Source organism: Carcharhinus amblyrhynchos, chromosome 11 (genome assembly GCF_965287045.1).
Source record: "Carcharhinus amblyrhynchos chromosome 11, sCarAmb.v2.hapA, whole genome shotgun sequence".
NCBI classification, from domain to species: Eukaryota; Metazoa; Chordata; class Chondrichthyes; order Carcharhiniformes; family Carcharhinidae; genus Carcharhinus; species Carcharhinus amblyrhynchos.
Window position 1 is genome coordinate 68,893,593 of NC_137334.1, and position 25,143 is coordinate 68,918,735.

Genomic DNA, 25,143 nt, shown 5'->3' on the forward strand with positions numbered 1-25,143 from the left:
TTAACTTTACATGACAACTGCGGCCTTGGCAATCCTGAAGCTGATTTCGGCATCGAGGGACACATTGCTGGTAATTGTTTGTGAAGGTTTGTGAAGCTGTCAACAACCTCCAGACTGAGACTGTCAATATTGATGGGAGATGGAGTCTCCATGTCCTGGCCTTTCTTTAACTTTGGTTTACTTGATGCTAATTGTCAGGCCAAACCCCTTGCAGGCCTGGGAGAACTGATCCACAAGCTGTTGCAAGTGAGATTCAGTATGGGATGCCAGCATTGCGTCATGAGGAAACAGCAACTCATAGACTGGGACATTATGCACTTTGTTCTTGGCATGCAGTACTGCCAAGTTGAACAGCTTGCTGTCAGTTCTGGAAAACAGATAGAAAGCATGAAATAGCTGCACGGAGATAAATGTTCCAAAGACAGTTGGCACCAGGTCACAGCCCAGCTTTCCCGCTGCTGAAGTTGAAAGCCTCCAATGATGCACATTTGCAAAAGACGAAACTGTGCACGTTCTTGTGGAAAGAAGAAATTAAACCCAGGAGACCAGGCGGGCATCCTATTTTTTACAACAGTTTAAGAAGTATGCCTCCACAGATAAGGTCAAAGGCCATGATGAGGTCTAAGAAGAATTGTCTGTGTGTGGAAATCATGTCAACCATCAGTGCGCCAGCTATTTTGCCACACTGAGTCTTAATGTAGATACATAACGTCAGGGTCAGCAATTTCTCCAAATAGCACAAGCAAAGACCTTCCCTGTAATTCTTAACAAGGAGGTGTCTCTGTAATTGTCTCAGCCCCTTTGTTTTTATACAAATTGACAATATTTACATCAAACATGTCTAGAGGCACAAACATGTCCTAGAAGAGACACAAAAGTTCTTAGAGATGCTGCATGGCTGGTTTTCTATCTTTTAATTTCAGGTTGAACACCATCAATTCCTTGGGTTTTTCCATTGACAGGACAGTCAGTTATTTGTTGAGTTTTACTATGATGGGCAGGCTGCCCATTTCCTCCATGTCATTAATGTGGTGAGTGGTGCTGATAGCTTCTCAGTGACAATGTTCTCCATTGTATAGAGTGTGAGCTAGTACACCACACACCTTTTCTTCTGTTTGTTAGGTTCAGTGAGGATCATTCCTGTCTTTGTTTTCAAGGCAGTTGATATGGTTGCTGCAATGCCTGTTGCTTCCTTGATTCCTTCATATGTTCCTCTAGCACCCCTGGATTCAACAGCAGATTGTATGTTGTTGCAGATTTTGGATCAGTATTGATTAGCACAGTGCTGATTAGTCTGCTGATTCTGGCAGCTCTGAAAACATCTAAATTCTGTTTGCTGAAGACTTGCTTGTAGCTCAGGAGGGAAATCCTCTTGGTTGCAGTAACTGGCTTCATTTCAGTCCAAAAACCCAAGACTAATTAGCATTCCCAAAACTCTTCTATCATACACGGTGACTGCAGAGTTATAGATGATGTTGCGCAGTTGATATCACTGCCCCTTGGCCTTGGGCATTGCTGTCCGACAAAGACTGATTGAGGAACTCCTGGGGCCTTTCTGGGTCAGTGGTATGGCAAGTATTCACTGGAGGACAGTTTTCTTCTTGGAGTGGGGTTGTTTCCTTGGCTGAATTCTGATCTTGCCACACACCACTGAGTTCTGTGATGGCTACAAGTGAAGATGAAGACACTGAAATCCTAAATGAATATTTCTCATCAGCATTTACTCTCAAGAAAGGCACAGATGTTAGGGAATTTGAAGAAATAAGTAGTGATGATGTGCACATATTACAGAGCAGAAGGTACTAGAAGTCTTAAAGCACATCAAGATAGATAAATCCCCAGGACCTGATGAAGTGTATCCCAGGACGTTGTGGGAGACTAGGGAGGAAATTGCGGGTCCCTTGCAGGAATGTTTGAATTATCGACAGCCAGAGGTGAGGTGCCTGAAGATTGGAGGGTGGCAAATGTTATGCCTTTGTTTAAGAAGGAACAAAAGGCTGGTGAGCCTCACATCTGTGGTGGGTAAGTTGTTAGAAGGTAAACTGAAAGACAGGATCTACAAACATTGAGAGAGGCAAGGACTAATTAGGGACAGTTAGTGTGGCTTTGTGAGTGGAAAATTATGTCTCATGAATTTGACTGAGTATTTTGAAGGGATGACCAAGAAGGTAGATGAGGGCATCGCAGTTGACATTGTCTACGTGGACTTTAGCAAAGCCTTTGACAAGGTACCGCATGATAGGTTGTTGTATAAGGTTAAATCTTACATTTTCTAGGGTGAGATAGCTAAATAGATACAAAATTGGCTTGATGACAAAAGCCAGAGTGTGGTTACAAGGATTGTCGTCAGGGGGAAGGTTCCAATGACTTTCTGCTTGAGATTGATGGGTGGGGGGGGAAAGAGGAGGTCTGCTGCCACTCTGCCTATGGTCAGTGAAGGGGAAAGGGGTGGCGGGGGGGGGGGGGCGGTCTGCTGCCACTCTGCCTGAGATCATTGAAGGGGAAGGGGGTCCACTACCACTGTGTGATCAGTGAGGCGGAAGGTAGGGTCCATTGCCACTCTGCCTGAGGTTGGTGGGGGGGGGGGGTGGGGGGGGAGGGGGAAAGGGGCTCGCAATCAATCTGGGTGATGGAAGGGGTGAGGGCTAAGGGAGGGTCAGTAACGTTGTGGGGGTGGGGCAGTGTCTGTGGAAGGCAGGGGGAGGCAATATCCAGCCTGCGAGGGATGTGGCAGGGGAGCAGCGTTCTATCATTTCTTTTGTGCGCATGTGCAGTTGGAGGCACTGATCGGAGCTGCAGGATTTTGGGCGCGTCAAGCCCTGCCCACGCATGTGCAGCGCGATTCGAATTGCTGATACTTTTTCAGGCAGAGTGCGTATGGGGGTGCCTGAGAACGGGTCTAAATATCGGATCTGAAACAGTCCCAGTTTCAAGTCCGCCCAGCACTTAGAATCAAAATGGTAAATAGGGCCCTATGACTCTATGGCCACATGGCCCCAGAGCCCTATAATGTTGGATTGGTACGTTGGCTGTTAATGAACTCTAGTTGATGATCTCAGATGTCCCTTGGGCACCTTATGTCATGGTTGGTTTGGAAGTAGCTGAAACTACCAATCACCTAAAGCTGTTTATGTGTGGCCATTTAAATGCTGACCCGCCACAACCTGCTTGCTTTAATGATGCTTGACATTTAGAGGGTCAGCTATGCAAGAGGCTAGACAAACTCAATGAACAAGGCACCAGTCCTTTGCATCTCAAGCTGGAATGTAAGGGCCATGTGTCCTGGCCTAACCAAAAATTAAATAGAATCTGAAACAATAGCAAGCGTCAATATAGTTTGATGATTATACTATCGTACTGCTGTAGAAAACAGTGACTAATGCCCTGTAGGGAAAGAAGTCTTATGTCTTTACACAGTATGGTCTACTTGTGATTCCAGACTTGACTCTAGTTGACTCTTGGCTGTCCTATGAAATGGTTTAACAAGCCATTCAGTTGTATGCAAGAAGGCAGCTCACATTCTCAAGAGCGATTGGTGAGGGACAATAATTGCTGGCCGTATCAGTGATGCCCACATCCCTGTGAGTGAATAAAAATATTAATTGACATGCATTGTGCACTTCCAAGCAGTTAACATGAAATCCTGATCATGTCGTTTGATAATCACCTTATTTGCCTTAAAGAAATGGGTAAGTTTTTGTCAGAACATTAAGTGCCAGTTCGTGTTTTCTGTGGGCATGTGTACTTCTCTGTAGATAGTGCTTCTTTGTGGTACTTACGTGGGAGGTGTCAGGGTTGTGGTTATCTGTTTTTGGAAAGATTTCAGAAATGGGGTTTTACAAAATTTACTGAGTATTGGTACGTGTTGTACATTCTGAGAATGGGATGTTTTTCATCCAGTTTTATCATGCACTTTCAGATAGTTGATGCACAGCTATCAATGCTGGCTATCTTCACAACCTGTTTGTGTGAGCTGTCAATTAATGTTTTGGAGAAAGGTTCACCATGAGGCTGGATGGAGGCAAATTCAAGTTCATCCATGTAAAAATTCCCCTGTATAATTGGCTAGAAATGGCAGAAGAGTATGTTCTTTCTCTGTCATGTTGTCTATTTCATTTATTAGTTTAAATGATCCTGTATTTCATGAAATATGACAGTGCTGGCTTGATTTAATATTTGAGATCGTGTTGTGGGATGTTGACACATGATGAGCATAAACAAATATTTTTAGGCAACTGTAGTTCACAAAGAATTAAATGTATTATACTTTTCGTACAGTTTTAATGTCAAGTCCAATTGTGCCATTATTTAAGAGTGGCTGCAAATCAAAAACTGGGAATTATAGGCCGGTATGCCTAATATCAGTGGAGCGTAAGTTACCAGAGAAGATTCTAATGGATAAGACATACAGGCATTTGAAAAGACAGAGTGTGATTAGGAGATGTCAGCACAGCTTTGTGCATGGCAGATCATGCCTTACAAATTCGTTAGAGTTCTTTGATGAAGTGACCAGGAAGATTGATGGGGTAGGGCGGTAGATGTAATCTATATGGACTTCAGTAAGGCCTTCGATAAAGGCCCACATGATAGACTGCTCTGGAAGGTTGAATCACATGAAATCCTGGAAGAGCTCTCAAATTGGATATACAGTTCGCTTGATGGTAGGAAGCAAAGGGTAATGGTGGAAGGATATTTGTCGGACCTGAGGCCTGTGACTTGTGGTGTGCCTCAGAGGTCAGTGCTGGGCCCATTGTTGTTTGTTATCTATTTCAGTGATTTGGATGAGAATGTACAAGGCAGGATCAGTAAGTTTGCAGATGACGCTGAAATAGTTGGTATTGTAGACAGTGAGGAAGGTTATCAAAAATTGCAGCGGGGCCATTGGGGCTAGCTTAGGGGTTAAAAATGGGGTGGCATGGACAAGTTGGGCCTCTATGACTTCTATGACTCTTTTAAGATCTTAATCGGCTGGGAAGGTGGGCCGAGAAATAGCAAATGGACTTCAATACGGATAAGTGTGAGGTTTTGCATTTCAGAAAGTCAAATCAAGGTCGGACTTTCCCGGTGAATGGTAAGACCTTAGGAAGTACCATGGAACAGAGGGACCTTGGAGTTCAGGTGCATGGTTCTCTAAAGGTGGAGTCACAGGTAAATAGGGCAGTGGAGAAGGCTTTTGGCATGCTGTCCTTCAACAGTCAGGGCATTGAGTATAGAAGTTGGAAAGTTATGTTGCAGTTGTCCAGGACATTGATGAGGCAGCACCGGGAGTATTGTGTTCAGTTTAGGCCGCCTTGCTACAGGAAATATATTATTAAACGGAAGGGAGTGCAGAAGAGACTTACAAGGATGTTGCCAAGACTCAGAGACTGCGTCATTGGGAGAGATTCGACAGGCTAGGACTTTGTTCTTTGGAGCATAGGAGACATAGGGTTGATCTTATAGACATGTATAAGATCATGAAAGACATGGGTAAGGAGAATGCACTCAGTCTTTTTCCTAGGGTTGGAGAATCGAGAACTTGAGGGCATAGGTTTAAGCTAAGAGGGGAAACAATTAATGGCAACCTGAGGGTAGTACTTATGTGGAATGAGCTGCCGGAGGAAGTAGTTGAGGCAGAAACATTGACAACATTTAGAAGGCATTTAGCCAGATACATGGATAGGAAGGGTTAAAAAAGATATAGGCCAAATGCAGGCAAATTAGTTTAGATGGTTGGCGTGGATTAGTTTGGGCCGGAGGGCCTGTCTCCATTGCCATAGATTCTATGATTCTATGAAGTTAGTGTGATGCTTTAAAATATTACTATTTCTTTAACTCAGTTCCTTATATTGTATTCAATTCCTCGCCCTATAAAGCCCTATTAGATTTACCCACATTGATATTTCAGCAGAATTCACTGTTAATATGCTCCAAGTAAAATAATCGTTTCTGAGGATATATGTTGTGGAATTTCTGACAAGTCTAAACTACCAACCTTAACCCTAAAAATCTCCCCAACCAACTAATCTGCTAAAGAGAGATCAGGTCTATCTTTTGTAAAGTTGTTCTGGTGGCTTCATGAGTAGAGGCAAATATAGTTCAATCCATGAGGCTGGATTTTCCTCTTGGGAGGTATATTTTGTCGAGTTGAACTACTTTGTGACTCACAAACTGCACATCCTATGGATGTGCAATTTTGTCCAAGACTTTTGTTCCTTCTGCAGAGTTTGGGTTCACGGTGCAATTAGTGAGCTATAAACCAGTATGGAAAGAGTGTGGGTAGCAAGGCAGGCCAGTGAGAAGTTCAACTTGGTTCTCAGTGACAATAGCATGACTCCTAACATTGTTTAAAGACCCCCTAAACCTCACCCCTTATTATCACATTCCATTTACTCACACTCCTGCCACCTAATCCCCCTCTATGCATGTCCATCTACACACCAAAGCCACTTTGCATTATGTACAGTATCCTCAGCTTCCATGCAATATTGATGAAAAATATTTTACATTCCATGGGGAAAAATGTAAACTTAACACCATTGAATAAATGCCTCCGTCAAATACACTATCCATGATACTAAGGAAGAAATGTACTTTGCCAATGTGAAAAAAAGCTTGTAATATTTGTGATACTATTAGTGTTCATCAACAAACCAGGAATCCATCAAAGCAATCAGTTATTAAAACCTCTTAATGCTGTCACTTTTTCTCAGATGAAACTCATTAGTATTTGAAACTCAACCAAACATTCATAATGACCACAGCTCTTCAAGGAATAGAGTAATCTCTGTGATGGGAAGAATAGAAGTGTTTATGTCAATTTTAAAGCTAAGTGTGTGTCAATCAATGGACAGGAGCAAGTGTTTAAATGTTTTTCAAGTCTCTGAAGCATTTTTTATTATCAACCAGAGCTGTCGCTCTATTTAAATCACAGTTTAAAAGATGATAGCACAGGTTGACAGGATATTTTGTAACATTTTCCACTGCATTATTGTGCTTTCTCATTGGAAATAACTGTAATGCATGTGAACTATTACACAATGCAGGTCAATGTAAGGGTTAACTTACCTTTGCAGGACACATCCCTATTTTGAATAACTGCATTAAAATACATCTACGTTACAATACAGCACCAAATAATATATTTGAAAGTGTGAAACATTTTGCACTTACTTTCTGAACGTTCCTGATTCCACAACAATCTTTCTATTTTCTTCATGAACTCTCAAGTCTGGTGTGTTTTCAGTTAACTTCCAAAACCCTACAGCATCAGATGAAGATGGTGTGCAGGAGGAAATATGATTTTATCTCCCATTTAAATCGGGGAACCCGATCTTAGTGGAGGTGGGTGTGCATTAACATTGGGCATTTCCAACCTGCCAAAAGGTCAGAGGAAAGTGAAGCAGGGTCAGGAATGCAGAGGAAAATTGGATTTCTTCTAAAAAACAGCAAAGTGTTACCATTCATGTACCAAAAAGCTCTCTGCATCCAAATGGAATTTTGTTCAGATACCTGATCACAATTAGAGCGTTAATGTTGGTCTAAGTACAACTGGACAGTGACTGGATAAGCCACAATTTCCACTTCTGATCAATCCAATTTTTGCTCCTGGAACTGTACACATATGAGCATCAGATTCACTGGGCACAAGCAATAAAGAAACCAAAAAAAAGAGTCTCAGGAGATAGAGCTAGTGGGACAGAACACAAGTCTCAGAGTAATTTTAACAAGCTCACTAAAGTGTTGAGCTATTCAGGAAACCAGCACCTCCATTTTTCTCTTTCCATTGAAGTCCCAATTCCATCAGAACAATCACTCGTACTTCCCTTTAAATATAAGGAAAATGTCAAACTAAATTCAATATACAATACTTATTAATTTACAGGGTATCCAGCTTTAATAGATATTGCATTCAATTCCCTGTGGTATTTGCTGCCTTGGGAAAGATTGGGTGGCCTTATTTTGTGATTATCCAATCATTGCACTAGGCCTATGAACCAGCTCACAAAGTATCGCATAATCAGCTGGTTAACACAAGAGAGTAAAAGCTCAGGTTGGGTAAAATAAAAATGTCTTCGGAAAGAAAGCAAGTTGTGATTGTTTTTCAGGCTGGAGGATGGTGGACAGAGGGGTTCCCTGAGGTTCACTGCCAGAACCACTCCTTTTTGACATTTATAGATGATGTGGATATCAGAAACAAAGTAACATTTCAACATTTGCCGATGATACCAAGCTCTGGGGTATGGCTGAGAGAAACATGATACCAATCAATTGAAAAAAGACATGGGTGTGTTGGTAGACTGGGCAGAAAAGTGGCATATAGAACTCAATGCAGGGAAGTGTGAGTTGATGCATTTTGGCTGAGGGGTAAGGCAAGGCAATAGAACCATGGAACCGTAGCAATGATACAGCCCATCTTTTTCATGCTGACACAAAGAAACCCAGGTGCCCTTTCTATTCCCATCTTCCTGCACCCAGCACATAGTCTTGTAGCTTACAGCACTTAAGGTGCATATCCAGGTACTTTTTAAAAGAGTTTAGCGTTTCTTTCTCCACCACCAACTTGGATAGCAAATTCCAGACACTCACTAATCTCGTCTTAAAAAAGATTTTCCTTTTGTCCCATCTAGTCCTTCTGCTATTCATGTAGATTAAATAACACAATGCTTAAGCGCATGCAGAACAGTGGAACATTGGGGAAATGATCTTTGAATGTGACAGGAAATATTGAGAGAATCATTGGCAAAGCATATGAGATTGTGGGCTTTATAAATAGAGGTATTGTATACAAAAGCAAGGAAGTTATGCTGAACCTCTATGATGCTTTGTTTAGACCACAGCTGGAGTATTATGACCAGTTCTGGTCACCACGCTTTAGAAAGGATGTGTGGGTTCTTGAGAAGGTGCAGTAAAGATTTACCACAGAGGTTCCTGGGACAAGGGATTTAGCTACAAAGTTAGGCTGGAAAAGTTGATGTTGTTCCCTTTGGGGAGATCTCATTGAGACATATAAGATGATGAATGGGATGGATAGGATAGAGGTGGAGAGACTCTTCCCGCTCAGAAAGGACAGTAGGACTAGGGGGCACAGCCTCAAGATAAAGGTGGGGCGGTTTAGAACGGAGTTGAGGAGGAACTTCTTCACTCAAAGGGTGGTGAATCTCTGGAATTCTCTGCCCGTTGAAGTGGTGGAGGCTGCCTCGCTAAATATTTTTAAGACGCGGGTTGATGGGTTTTTGATAAGAGAGGGGATTAAGGGTTATGGGGAGAGGGTGGGAATGTGGAACTGAGCCACGACAGATCAGCCATGATCTTATTGAATGGTGGGGCAGGCTCGAAGGGCTAGATGGCCTACTCCTGCTCCTATTTCTTATGTTCTTATGTAAAGAAGACTCAGGAGAGATTTGATTGAGGTGTACAACATTATGATAGGTTTAGTAAGATAGACTAAGAACAGCTTTTCCTATTAGCTGATGTGACAAGGACGAGGGTACACAGATTTAGGGTTTTGGCATGAGATGCAGAGAAATGTGCATTTTTTTTTACACGAGTGGTACTGTCCTGGAACTAACTGCTAATAAGGGTGGTGGAGCAGAGATGATGAATTATTTTAAAAGGAAATTACATGACAGAAATAAACTTTCAGAGCTATGGGGATAGATCCTCTGATTTCCAGATGGCATGAAGTTAAATACAGTAGATGTCCAAAGAGACTTGGAGGTTCCGGTGCATTAATCTTTAAAATGCCAGTCTAAGGTACAGAAAGTAATCAAGAACATAATGGAATGCCAATGCAGAAGTTATGCTGCACTTATACAAAACGCTGGTTAGACCCCACTCGGTGTACTGAGAGTAGATCTGGACACGACACCTTAGGAAGGATATATTGGCCTTGGAGGGAGTACAATAGAGATGTACAAGAATGACACCAAGACTTCAGGGGTTAAACTATGAGGAGAGATGAGTGGATCTACCTGATGGAGTAGCTCTCCGAAAGCTTGTGATTCTAAATAAACCTGCTGGACTTTCAACTGGTGTTGTGAGACTTCTTACTGTGCCACTCCAGTCCAACACCAGCATCTCCACATCATTAAATAGCAGAACAGGTTTGATGTGTTGAATTGCCTACTCCGGTCTGTTCTGATGAGAGAAATGGAACAGATTGGATTGCTTTACAGAGAGCTGGCATGGGTTTGATGGGTTGAATGGCTTCCTTATGTGCCATAATGACTCTTTGACTCTATGGCATGATAAACATCATTGTGTCATCCGAGACATTGTGTAATTGCCACCGATAATCAGCTGTCAGTCGATGCCATCATGCCATTTTGCATTTTGCCATGATTCTGAGGAAGATACAATTTGGTTTCAATTTTCCACGAATGAACACAGTTAACATTTTCCTCACTAAACCAGAAGGTATTAAGGTCTGTTTGAAGCAGGTATAAATATTGCCTGCTGTCAGGAGCAGCCTGTACTCTGATTGCAGAATTGTTTGTTGGAGGACCATTAATAACATTGACAGCAGCAACTAGAGAATGGTAGAAGAAGCAATACCCATTCTGGCTGAGAACAAATTATCTGTCTCATTGAAATGCAGTGCCTGAGGAGAATAAGGCTCAGTAGATAAGTTCTCATCGACCTATGCTGTAAATTGCAGAGTTTAGTACTCAATCTGCAGTAGCCACTGCTTTTCTGGTAGCAGTCAAGGTGACAGTGACAATTAACTTCTAGGCTACTGGCTTCTTCCAGACATCTTTCTGCAACTGTGTATACAAGTGTTGTTTGAGAGTCCACATCTATACATGTGTGCCCTTAAGGAATTTCATAGAATAGTTGGGTTATCAGATAACAAATTGTACATGTATAACATCTTTACCACAGTAAATATCCCAAAAAACTTCACATAGATGCCAAGCAGAGCGATAAAAGGAAACATGCTTTCAGAAGTAAGCTATTCAATCCCTCAAGATTATGCTGTGATTCATTTAAATCATGGCTAATCTGTACTTTATCTCCATTTTCCCTCTTTAGTTCTATATCCCTTCCTATCCTTATTTAACAAAATTTAATCAATCTCAGTCTTTAATGCGAAGGTATGTAAAGTGCATTGAGTTGAGATGGAGGTGAGTCATGGTCTTATATTGGAATGGAAGAATCAGCTTGAGGGGTTAAATGACTGAGTCCTGCTCCACTAAAACTCTGCTGCTTGTGCCCTAACTTGCAGCAAGTTCTATTCACCTATCACCCCTGTGCTGACTGATCTATAGTGGCTCCCAGTCAAGCAAAGCCTTGATTTTAAAGTTCTCACCCTTGTTTTCAAATCCCTTCATGACTTTGCCCCTCATTATCTCTATTATCTCCTCCACCCCTACAACCCTCTGAGATTTGTGTACTCCTCTAATTCGGCCTGCCATACAGCCTCAATTTTGATTCCTTCATTGTTTGTGACTACATTTTCTATTAGTAAGCCCCAAACTCTGGAAAATGCTTTCTACACCTTTCTGCCTCTGTACCCATTTTCCTCATTTAAACCACCTCTTTGGAAAAACTTTTGGTTAACTTAGCTAATTCTTCCAATGTCGCCTTGTGTCACATACCATGTAGCAATGCTCCCATGAAGCACCTTGGGATGCTTCATTACCTTAAAGGCACTATGTCAATACAGATTATTGATGTTCCTCTGTAAATAAGGATAAGGATTTTGGGTTCAGTATGTTCGAAGCAAGGAGGTTAAAGAATAAAGAACAAAGAAAATTACAGCACAGCAATAGGCCTTCTGGCCCTCCAGCCTGCACCAACCATGCTGCCTGACTGAACTAAAACCCCCTACCCTTTTGGAGACCATATCCCTTTATTCCTATCCGATTCATGTGCAAAGAATCAAAGTGGAGAATGTGGGCATGTGAGAATGTGGGTTGATGTGGACTGTAGCTTCACGAGGACTAAGAGAAGGGCAGCAAGTTAGACAAGTTGGGGTTTCTAAGGGATCCTCGGAGAAAGCAAAGCTGGAGATGACATAAGTCATGAGCAGTTTAGGTGGATTGGCCATGCTAAATTGTCCCTTAGTGTCAAGGGGCAAGCAGGGTAAATGTGTGGGATTATGGAGATAAGGCCTGAGTGGAATTGTGGTCAGTGCAGACTTGATGGGCCAAATGGCCTCCTAAGGGATTTTATGATTCTATGTAAGTAATGGCATTGATTGCCCGCACACCAAGATGGCGATTTCTCCCTACAGGGATTTTCTTTTGAAATTAATATATTTAGTAAAAAAAATTCTGTTTTGATAAAATTTAAACTATTGTGTGATGCAAAACATGAAATCAAACTTGCGGGGCAGGATACTCCAGCTGCACTCGCCCCCAAGGCCAGAAAATCCTACCCAAGGTTAATTGACTTCTGCATAGTCTGTGTCCCATTGGCTATGATTCCCGTGGCAAGCGGGACGGGAAAATTCCACCCGTGGAGTCCAATAGTGCCATCCCCATTGTGGCTCCTTTAATTTGCCTCATTCACCTGTGGAACATATGGTTAAAACAGGTGAAATGTTCAGGCTGGAATTCTCCCATCCTGACTGGAAATCTAGTGGACGGAGGGGGTGGGGAGGTGAAAGTGGGCTATGTAAAGATTCATTGAATTCGAGTAGGGGGTTCTGGTTTTCAGACGAGCACGGTCAGAGAACCCCACCCACTTTGTTTGGAGCTATATTGACTAGCCAAGAATTCCTGCTTTGGGTGCAATAAATCGGGTGAGTTTTGGAGAGTAATTTTGTTTGCGCAAGTTCCTGCTAAAACTAATTTGTACATAGTCAAATTCAAAATCTTCAATAAACCAGCACAACCAGTGTTTTAGATTGGAATGTTTTTAGGCATCTCGTGATGTACCTAAGTGCAGCAACCTGCAACTGTTTTATTAATACAACTGAAAATAGGGTTATGTCAGAAAATAAGGTTCTATTATTCAGGGTCTAGTCCACCATCTGTCAGCAGCCTAATTTTAAATAAATGAAAATTGCTTAAAAAAAACAAACAGAACCAGTTACTGGTTTCATCAGTAGTTTGTTTCTGAGTAATTTAAAAAAGTGATATTTTAAGTTTTTCAAAAGCATCTATTAATATCCATGTATTTTTTAAAATAAGCTTTATCTTACAAGTCCCTTTGAAGTCATGCAAACTGGCACTTATCACATGCCAGTATATTAGCAACTTTCAGTCAGTACTTTTAAAATTGATCACAGACTTGTTAAAATAATAGCTACAAATCAAAGCTAAAAAAAAAATCCATTCTTTGTTGTTGGATAGTGATGTAGTTAATTCTGTGTCCAGGGTCCTAAATCTCAATAAAGGTAACTACGATGGTATGAGGCATGAATTCACCATGATGGACTAGGGAACATTACTGAAAGGAAAGACTGTGAACAGGCAATGGCAAGCATTTAAAGAACAAATAGGTGAACTCCAGAAGTTGTTTATTATTCTTTGGCACAAGAGTGGTAAAGGAATTGTGGCCAATCTATGGCTTACAAGGGAAATTAGAGATAGCATTAGATTCAAGGAAGAAGCGTACAAGCTGGCAAGAGAAAGCAATAAGCCTGAGGATTGGGAGCAGGTTGAAATTCAGCAAAAGAGGACTAAGGGATTTATTAAGAAGGGAAAAATAGAGTATGAAAGTAAGCTAGTGGGGAACATGAAAACTGACTGTAAAATTTCCTATAGGTATGTAAAGAGAAAAAGATTGACAAAAATGAATGTAGGCCCCTTACAGTCAGGAACAGGAGAATTCATAATGGGGTACAAAGAAATGGCCAAGGAATTAAATTCATACTTTGCTTCAGTCTTTACAAAGGAAGACATGAATAATGTGCCAGAAGTGCTGAAAGAAACATGTTTTAGTGAGGAGCGGAAGGAAATCAGCATTAGCAGATAAATAGTTTTGGGAAATTGATGGGATTGAAGATGGTAAATGTCTAGGTCCTGATAATCTGCATCCCAGGGTACTTAAGGAAGTGGCCCTGGAAATAATAGATCCATTGGTGCTTATTTTCCAAAATTCTTTGGACTCTGGACTAGATCCTACAGATTGGAGGATAGCTAATGTAATTCCACTATTCAAAAAGGGCTGTAGAGAGAAAACAGGGAACTATGGACCAGTGAGCCTGATGTCAATACCGGGGGAATTGCTGGAGTCCATCATCAAGGATTTTATAATTCAGCATTTGGAAGTTAGTGGTATAATCAGGCAAAGTCAGCATGGATTTACAAAAGGGAAATCATGCTTGACAAATCTATTGGAATTTTTTGATGATGCATCTAGCAGAGTTGACCATGGAGAACCAGTAGATGTGGTTTCTGAAGGCTTTCAGCAAGGTTTCGTATAGCAGAACACTAAGTGAAGTTAAAGTACATGGGATTGCAGGAAATGTGTTGAGATGGATAGCAACCCTTAACCTACCAAATGCTGCTCATGCTCCAGTACATTCTCACCATTTCTGCTTTCCTTTCAGGTTTTCAGTCTTTCCAGGTTCCTGCTATCACTCCTCCTGGGTGAAATGCCACCTTTAAGCTGATCCTTGTTTTGTTTTCTGTTCAAAATATTTTGAAATATTGGCTGCATTGTGAAATGGCAAGAGAGTAAGGAAAGAAAAAAGGTTTTTGCCTTTCTGAATGGAAGAAGGCTAAATAGAGCTTTGATTCATTGTCATAAATTTGATACTTGTTCCAGAAAACTGATCTCATTTAAAAATAAAATGATGGACCTAGTCCAACAGGGCTGCTGAAAAAAATAATAGAAAACAGAGGAACTGTTCATTAGTCTCTGAATTTCTGTTTGAGAAAATAGAATCACTTGGATTGAAGATTGGAACTGTGACAGATTTCACCAGGGACTGTACCAGGTGCATTTAAAACATTACATAACATTCTGTGAGTGCTAATTGGTGTCTGCTTTCTAAAAAAAACTAATTAATTTTAGTTCTTTGTTGGAATGTAGTGAGCAATTACTCTGGAGAGAGGCTGTTTCCAATCCACAAGTACCTTGCATTGCAGCAATGTTGATTTGCCATCTATTAATTAATTCCTACAGCAATGTTAATCATTTCTGGGAATAGTTTCTGATGTTTTCCACTGCTTTAGGCTATGTTAAAATGTGTACAAGTTACTGGTAAGTGTGAAATTAAAGCTTTGTGTGCGTCAGATGTTTCAAAGCGTACTGGAACCTTTGAAGGTTTGGGGATAAAATACAGGCAGTTAGAGACCTTATCTTTTTGCCTTTACAGTCTGTAGCAGGAGTTATTTGTACTGGAATAAATAGAATCTCATTGCTAACAATGCCTATTACTTTATTTGTGAAATTGTAATTTATGATTCTCTGACTTTCATAGAGTAAGCATATATTGCACTTACCATGACTGACTGTCAGATATTATGGTAAGGCAGTGCTCGTAGCCAGGACGTAGAGCTAGAATATGTGCTTTATTCCAGTGAAGCAGTTGAGGCTACCTCATTGAATATTTTTAAGGCAAGGATAGAAAGATTTTTGAATAGTAAAAGAATCAAGGGTTATGGTGAGCAGGCAGATATGTGGAGCTAAGGCAAGAAAAGATCCGCCATGGTCTTACTGAATGGCAGAGCAGGCTTGTGGGGCCAGATGGCCTACTCTTGCTCTTAGTTCTTACGTTCTAGATCAATTGTGGATTTTAAATTTGAGAATAGTAGGTTTTTGTTAACTAACAGTATTCAGTGGCATGAAGCGAAGGCCACGAATCAGCCGTGAGCTCACGGAATGGCAGAAAGAGTTTTTTGGGTTGAATGGTCTCAGGTTCCTATGGTATTGCTGTTTCTCACTTTCCCAGCACAGCTGGACCCTTGTGCCTCTCCTGTTGATATTTGCACAGAAGCCGGAGAGCTCACCCAGCTGCAGCAGTGGCACATGCTGCAACTGGTCCATTTTTAAGATTCAACTAGCAGCTCCAAGGGAGACCACAGTCTCAGGAAATTCCTCAATGGGAGAGTAATCAGCTACCTGGCACACACCTGTCATCAAGCTGGTACTTGGATGAAATGTAATCCTCAATTTATGAAGACATATGGGGCGCACTGCCATTGTTTGTCATTAAATATCTGGAGGAGGATGTAATGTTATGCAGCCTGCGAGAGCTGGAACATGGTATGGAGGGGGGGGGGTGGTGACTGATTTATGTAGCAGATAAAATTTTGATTTCCCAATGATGGGCTGCGATGCAGACATTGACTGGAACTTCCCAGCCATTTTTGCTGGCAGGATCTTTTGGTCCCACCAATAGCGCACCCCCACCGCAGGTTTCCCAGCGGAGAAGGCTGCAGTCAGTGGGAAATCTTGCTGGCAATGGCGGGACTAGAAGATCCTGCCAGCAACCAATGGTCGGCCGTCTCCCGCCAATGTAAAACGTGGGGAGTTGCGTGGTAAATCCTGCCCATTAAATCAGCGGTGCGTTTAGGGCACGTTGGACCTCATGTCTCACTGTGGCAATTTCCCACTTGTAGCACATTTTTTTAATATTCATTTATACGGGATATGAGCGTTGCTGGTTTGGCCAGCATTTATTGCCCATCCGCAATTGTAAAGGGGGTTTCAAAGGGAATTTGAGTCTGTAGCTCTGAAGTCACATGTAGGCCAGACCAGGTAAGGATGGTAGATTTCCTTCCCGAAAGGACATTAGTGAACCAGATGGGTTTTTACAACAATTGACAATGATTCCATAGCCATCGTTAGACTCTTAAATTAAATTTTTTTATTTTATCCTATGGCGGGATTTGAATCCCAATCCCAAATCTTGCTCTGTGTCTCTGGATTACGAGTCCAGTGACAATTTACATGCCATAAATACTTATTAGCATTGAAATATTTAAAATTATGCCCTATCTTTCAAGATAGTTGCATGAGAATCTTGTGGCACTCAGTTCTCATTCTTTTAAAGATTGCATGCAACAGCTGGTTGTGTCCGAGGTCAGTGGTTTTTCTTGTTGAACTCTGCAGTATGGGGGGATTGCAGGAGACTGGCAGTTTGTATGGAGGCTTGTGAGTGGCAGGGGTGAGTAGTGCTGAAGGGGGTGGGAGTGGGTGTGGAATGGGGCATGGCAGAGCAGAGGAAGGAAGGGTCTGGTCTTCAGGATGTGGTGGGGGAAAGGATGGACAGTCAGTCAAGTTAAGAAAATGAGGGCCTAATGGGGTTAGGACTGCCCACATGTGAGTCCATCTCAGACTGTAACCTTGCAGAGTCCTTACAGGCTTTGAATTCATCTGCAGCATTTCAATTATTCCCCAGAAAGTGACATTTACAATGCATGGAAGAGAAGGTCAGCTGAGTCTACAAGTTCAATCTTGTTCCACAGAATAGCAATTATAACACCGGACACTAACATGAACATTCAATAAAGAATGAATACAAAAACATGGCATCGTTTCTTCCTTAATAAAGAAATGTCCCTGAGTTCTCTGTAATCATCATTGCATGCCAGCCATGAGATGTGTCAGTACATTAGTCAGCTCTTGGGCTAAGCTAGCCTCAATGTATAATGCTGCTGTGCCCATGAAAAATGTAAATCTGGTGTAATGTGAAATATTTACAAGTGAAATTTAAATTTGAAAAACACCTATAACACCTTTGTGCACTTAAGTCTTACTGATTCGCGTCATCTGTGGCTCAGTTGTCACAGAGGCGGCATTGTGACTGACCGAGCCACAACTGACACATTCAGATCCAAAACATGGTCAGTCTATCCTCGGATGAAACAATGAATTGGCGCTATTTCTATTGGCGAGAGAAAAGGAATGATCTGCGGAATGACAACAAAATGTCAGCGAAATCAGCAAACTGTGCCCGGGATTTTCTGGACTTGTTGTGGTGTGAACTGCTGTGGGAGATTTGGTGACCCAGCCAAAAGTCTGTTGACTTTCCATTGACTGTTGGCGGGTCTGGATGATCCACGCAGTGGGCGGAGCCAGTCTGTAGATATGGCATACTCTTCTGACCTGATTTTTTTTGTAGCAGATTTTTCTATTTGTTTCGGGGGCAACATTTTAAAGGGTGAATTCTTTCTGCAAATACCCACTATTTTCTTATAAAGTACGGCAGTTGAAAAATTCGTAGACTTTCAGTCCTGGGAGAATATTATTCCAAATGATGACAAGTTGTTCAAATCTGTGCCAGCCTGTAGATGGAAGGTATCCTGCATACGTTCTAGATTTACCACTGAGCAACTGAAGTGGCTCGGGCCTTTGAGAATTTCTTCAGTCATCTATTTCCAATAATTTTATCAGATGTACATCTTTCAACACTGTCAGCCCTAGATTAGAATTTCTTCCATGTCTTCATCTTGTTCTGTGAAGAGGGGCTATTGATTCCCATTATGTTATAAAAATATTGTATTAAACTAACCTGAATCATAATACACTGTAGCCTCTCCAGATCGAAAATCAATTGTTCGGAAACACTACTTATCTGTAAATTTTCGACCAGACCCAAGCATTCCCTCAATATCATCAGCATCATTTTAGTGTGGTATTTTGAGAGCGAAAAACCACGTTTTGATTGCTTTATCACTGTTTTGTTTATCAGGTGAATATTTATATATGTGACATCTTCTGGTTCATACACTTGTGGTTAGACATTGTAACATCTTATTGTAATCTAGAAAAGTCTAAAATCAAGAAATTACTTGGCCCCAGGTATTGCAGACAGGAGAGGTGAATTAAAAAAAAATTCATGTTTACATAGACTCGTAGAATAGAATTCATATAAGTTCTACAGCATAGAAGGAGACCATTCAGCCATCAAATCTGCACTGTCAACAAGCCCACCAAGGCCCCATCCCTGTAACCTCACGCATTCACCTTGCTAGTCCCCCTGACATTAAAGGGAAATTTAGCATGGTCATTATTAAACTAACCCAACCTAACCCCCGCATCTTTGGACCGTGGGAGGAATCCGGAGCACCCAGAGGAAACCCATGCATACATGGGGAGAATGTGTAAACTTCACACAGTCAGCGAGGCTGAAATCAAACCTTGTTCCCTGGCACTGCGAGGCAGCAGTGATAGACACTGTGCCACAGAGCCACCCATATGTTTTAGTACCAGCCCCACTTTTCTCAAACTTTATCATGTGAGACCAATTTTAAATTATGAGTATGTCAAGTACATATTAACTTGTTCAAACACACCAATGGAGGCCACAAAGTGAAATTCACTTTCAAATTGATAGGCGCGTACATAGTAATGGCGTTGTTGTCAACATAGAGGGCTGTCTGTAAATTCAGTGTCATGTGATGAATGGATGCGTTTATATTTTTGCAGTTTTACTTCTCCCTTTCATCTTATTGTTCATCAGAGACATAATACATACCGAAATGGTATAAAGACACTTCAGAGCCCATAAAAAAATGTTTATTTCACTCCAAAGAACTTTGATAACCAGATTAGTCTCCAAGTCTTATATTGGGATTGAATGTTAGATTACATTTGGGTTTAAACATGGCTCAGTTTAATATTCTCTTGTGAATCAGTTGGTTTGGGTTCAAGGCCTATTCCAGGATGTGAGCATACCATTGAAGCGGGCACTCAAGTGCAGTACTGAAGAGCGTTACCTTGGTAAAGGTCTCTTGAATAAGACATTAAACTGACGTCCACTACCTTAGCCATTTATGGTGGACTTAATAACTCACATGGCAGCAGGTGAGGAAAGGATCGGGAGTTCTATTATCCTACTTGGCATTTCTCCCTCAGCCAGATGCCAATTAACTAGTTAGTTATCAAATTTTCTATTTTGCGTGACCTTTTGTATGAATTTGCACAAAGTCAACATGAATTTACAGAAGGGAAATAATGTTTGAAGAATCAATTGGAATTTTTTGCTCTTGCCTTTTCACTGATAAGGCTGTTAATTCCAAAATCACCTTGATAGCTAAAATTACAAAGAACACTTCATATTTGGTGCAGAACAGTAGAACTTTTGGTGCAAGTTACTGACAACAATATCTTCAGTCTAAAGCTAGTTGGGCACTGTTTTTGTACAATTTGTTGATACTTCAGTCTTTACAAAGAGTGACAGAAACCATACAAGATAAGAGCAGGAGTACGCCATTTGACCTTTCGAGTTTATTTCGACAATGAATGTGTCCGAATGTCTTTACGAGCAAGTGAGGCAAAGAAATATGTGAGAGAAACACAGATCAGAAAGCTTTGTGGTGGAGACATAAATTGCAGAAATTAATTGTTAAGTATGGTGGAAAAGTATAGCTATGATTTAGGACCACTGCAATAGTGCAGGGCTGAACATGGTGTTCTGCTGCAAATTTATTTTTTGCTCTATATTATTTGAGATTTGCCTGTTCTAGTTCCCCAATCTATACATTGAAATGCTATATCAGTGTGAAAGGTAAAAGTGAGATACAGAACTAATTTATTGCCAGCACGCCAGCATTTCAGGTGAAATATTTTATTGCAGAAAATCTATCATAAGATTATATTTGCATGGAAAATAGATGGGGTTGGATGATAAAGCAATTTTGTTTTCAAGTTAGTTCTTCAATTTAATGTATTTAACACTGATAGCAACCATTGTATCACTATGTACTGAATTTTACATAATTTGACATAGATTTCAACATATGTACATACAAATATATTATTAACTGCAATTGTGCCAGTCTGTTCACAGAAGAGAATAGAGGAACATTTTTATGTATTTCAATTCGGATTTAATACTCCCCCAATAAATACGTAGAATGTATTATCTGACGACAGATTGTCATTTGAGTTACTTTGTTTGAGGTACTATTAAGATAAAGAATAATTACATTTTCAACCCAACAACATGTTTTTCATAATATGTTAACAGAAGATTTGTGGCTGCAAATAAGACTGTCAGGAAGGTAAGGTAAAGAATGTATATGGATTGTCATTGCATTTTAACATGCCATTGGAAAGTTCTCCACCACATTTTTGCCTTCAGATAAGTGTATTTCAGAATAAGAAATTAAAATCTGCCTCATGTATATTGATTTTTCTTCATGACTCCCATTGTTTCATTCCCAGATTGCTGTTGAGCACAATTGATTAGCATGTAATTGCCAGGAGGCATAAGGTTTAAATTTGCTTCAGAACTTAGCTTTGTGACTTGGATTTTGTTCATTGAACTGCTTTTCCACTATCCTGCATGAGGATAGGGAAGCAGAGATGAAATAATGAAAATAAGATTTTTTTAAAAGGTAAATGGCGGAATTTTCCCATCCCGCCCACCGCAGGAATTGTTGCGGGGGGAGGGGGTGGCAGTGCGGACCATGCAAAGATCCATTGACCTCTGATGGGATTTTCCAGTATGGGGGCGAGTGTGAACGGAAAATCCTGCCCAAAATCTTCCCAAAGTGAGAAAATCCAGGTAGCGCCATTTTCACATTCAAATTTCTCAATTATGAATTTGTTTAAAATTTATTTATTAGTGTCACAAGTAGGCTTAAATTAACACAGCGATGAAGTCACTGTGAAAATCCCCTAGATGCCACACTCTGACCACTGTGCTGTTGTGCCGCCTAGCTTGGTTTAGATTTGGTCCAGATCTTAGTTATAATAGTCATTTAATTAATGCCGCAGAAAGACCATTATCAGCAATTACTTTGTTTTGCAGGGTGCACAGTGCGGTGATGGTTTTAAAGTGCGTAATCTGTCATGCGTCGTTCATGATGGGAAACTCTCTGATTCAGCAAAGATGGTGGAGAGTGAAATGTGTAGTAATCGACCAGTTGGGAAAACCAATAGTGAGTTGGAAATAAAAGTCCGTTGTTCAGTGCCTTGTCCAGGTAAAGTGTCATATGGCTGTCTTGCATGTGTATGAACTGATCAATTAATAGAGCACTTACGATTATCATATTGGTAATTTATTGAAATAGGACATGAAAATCATGACAAACTAAATTAAGCATCTTTAAAAACATTATTATAATGCTTTGCTTCTACTCATGACAATTTTAATGTGTCATAAAACAAAAAAGATCATGGGAATTTTGTGACATTAGTTTCAATATTTGCAATTTGTTACTCATTGTTCACATCAACGTTATTGTATAATTATTCCTTAATAAGCTGCTGTGAACAGCAATATCTCTCTTTAATGTTACATGCTGTTTCTGGTATTATTTAGTTAGTTTATATCATATCTTTAATGTTTATGAGGGGGAAGCTAGAGCAGATGCCAAACCAATACTGATACTGCAGACACAGTACTAATAATTAGGATATCAAATGTTAGTTTATTCACTGAAGAAGTTTCCATTGTTTTTAAAACCATAAAATTATTAAAATTAAAACAAAAGCAAATGGGACAGTGTGGTGGCACAGTGGTTAATATTGCTGCCTCACAGCGCTAGAGACCTGGGTTTGACCCCCAGCCTGGGTGGCTGTCTGTGTGGAGTTTGCACATTTTCCCCATGTCGGCGTGGGTTTCCTCTGGGTGCTCTAGTTTCTTCCCACAGTCCAAAGATGTGCGAGTCAGGTGGATTGGCTATGCTTAACTGTCCCATAGTGTCAGGGGGGACTACCTAGGGTAAATGCATGGGGTTATGGGGATAGGGCCTGTGGTTAGTACAGACTCAATGAGCCGAAAGGCCTCCTTCTGCACTGTAGGATTCTATGAGTCTTTGCATTCTGAAAAGCTGAAATAGATGTGGCAAATATTGGGGAAATAATATCATCAGGCCAGGAAGCAATTGTGGAATGAGAAACATTTAACATTTCAGGTCAATGTTCTTTCATCAAATTTCATTAAAATTCATCAACTAATCATTTGAGGCAGTGTGCACCTTGCTGGTTTGTTTCTTTGAAATATTGTTATAGCTGACGCTTTCACCAATGTGATATTACACTGCAAGATGCCACCTGTATTTATTTAGTTCTTGTAGAACCTTGTAATCATCAGTAAGTTCTGGGGGTGACTGACTGCTAATGTTGACCAACTGCGGAGGAGTGTTAATAAAGATCTGTCGAAAGGTTTCTCACATAGAACCAATTTACTAAAGATAGAAAGTCCCCTTTCAGCAGCTGTGCAGCCAACTGTAGGATGGGATTTTTAGAAGATGTCTTAGATCATAAAGAGGTCCTTCAAGGGTGGTTCAAAAGGTTAAGTCTGGCAGTTCATGGTTTGGAAAGTACCCCTTAATCAGAGTCCTTCTCAGTTAAAAACTCTGACAGTTTCTCACTTGTCAGCCACTGCTTATAATTCCTATAATTCATCAGTCCTCAAAATGTGTTTCTGTTTTAGTTCACATTTCCTTATAAAGGAGCTTATGCAGAATCATTGTTTTGAAAACTAGTTTCTCAAAAAAGAAAAAGTGAAAGTTTTGGTTTGATGTTGCTGTTACACTCTTTTATGGTTTTGTTTGCTGAAGCTACCTTATCAGTGTTAAAATCAAGGTACAGAGTAACAGGGGGTCCATTCCCTACCACCTAGGCTGTAATCTGCTGGAGCAGATTGCTTTCCCTTGACAGAACCTATCTAATTTTCAGTCCATTGATTCTTCTGGAATGAAAATGAGCTGGAATATGAAAATGCCAGACAACCTACCTGGGGGGTTTGGAGTGCGGGCGGGGAGGGGAGCGGAGGGTGGGGGGCGCGCAGTGTGAAGATAAAGGCATACCCCATCATCCCCAATGTCCCAACTTTGAAAAACCAGCTTGGGCCCGAGTTGATAAAGAAGCTGATCCGACTTGTGTTCAAAATTCAGACTTTTCAATGAAAGTGTATTTGTAGTTAATGGGGCCATCTTCTCTGACATTTCAGCGGGTGTGGGATGCAAACAACATGCTCCATTTAACTGCGGCGGCCAGTTTGACACCAGTAACTGCAAAGTGTCTTCCAGCAAGATAACAGCTTATTTTTGCAGGCTGAAGCTGCCATTTCGTCCAACAAAGAGTTCTGCATTCATCAGCTTCAGACTGCTTCCCCCTCAGGGTTAAAGTTTCAGGGGCCAATTTTATTGGTCTGGCCTTTCTTCCTGAACACAAAGGGAACAATAGAGCACTAAATGAAGGGTCATCTGGACTCAAAACATTGGCTGTATTTTCTCCCCTCAAATGCTGTCAGATCTACTGAGGTTTTACAACAATTTCTGTCTTTGGTTGTGAATAGATTACTCGAATTGTGCTGGAACCTTTTGTGCATTAATTCCTTCATTGTGCCTGGAAAGGCTCATTAAAGTGGACTTGTTGGTGTGCCAGATGTTTGTGACAGTCTGTTATTTGATGCATTCACAATTTTTAAAGGAGCTCTCAGTACTGCCATGGTCCTTAGACACCTGCAGCAGTTTAAAGATACTGGGAGGAATCTTATGATATTTTTTCGAAGTGTTGGTTCCGGGGAGAGAACCAGTGACAATTCCACTGGTGCAAACAACGAGAAATCTTACCAAATATTGAATCTCTCTGGATAATTCTTTTTCTCATGTCATTCATGTTGTGCCCATGGCAGCTTGCCTCTGATTCACTCACCCTGGAAAAACTTAATCTCTGCAATAAGTGGGTTCCTCTTTTTGAACGCTTCACCAGCACTTGTTCCATATCCACTCACGGGGATAGCTGCCAGGAAGCCAATACCAAGATTTTCCGAGGGAGCCCTAACCAGACTCCTGGAAGTGGAGTGTCATTTACCTGCTTTCCTGCAGACATCCAAGCACCATGGTGACCAACCTTGGCTGGGAGACAGTAGCTGCCATAGCGAGTGCCAACTCGCTGCAGAAGGCAACGGAACAACAGTGCTGCAAGAAGATGAATGGCCTTCTTTGTGTAGCCAGGGTCAGTCTGCCTCCTCATGTCTCCCACTGCACCTCTTCACACACTCTTGATACCTCCATGGTGTGACTTCACTCCCAGCCACATCACACATTTCCAACACCTCTCTCCCCACCCACCAAACCTGTGGCTGCCCATCTCAGATGTAACGTGGAGAAAAACACCAGGATCCTTGGCCTTGGGGAGGGGAGAGGGGAGGCAGTGGTGACTGTGATAAGCTATCCAGCATCTCTGAATCCCATAATAAGCCCGTTCTTTGCCAGGATATATTCAGCTGTCTGTCACATCAGGAGTCAGGTTGTTCGCTGAGGATGAGAGGAGCACTGCTCTGTCCTCAGCGCACGTCAT

General features: G+C 41.2%; 1 protein-coding gene across 1 annotated transcript in view; it reads left to right on the plus strand.

Annotated features, from left to right (window-relative positions):
- Positions 1–25,143, plus strand: part of thsd7ba (thrombospondin, type I, domain containing 7Ba) — a 769,281-nt gene that overhangs the window by 698,905 nt on the left and 45,233 nt on the right. Inside the window, exon 22 of the mRNA XM_080198282.1 lies at positions 21,641–21,812. Coding sequence (XP_080054408.1) covers positions 21,641–21,812 — 172 coding nt within the window. The remainder of the gene's footprint in view (positions 1–21,640; positions 21,813–25,143) is intronic.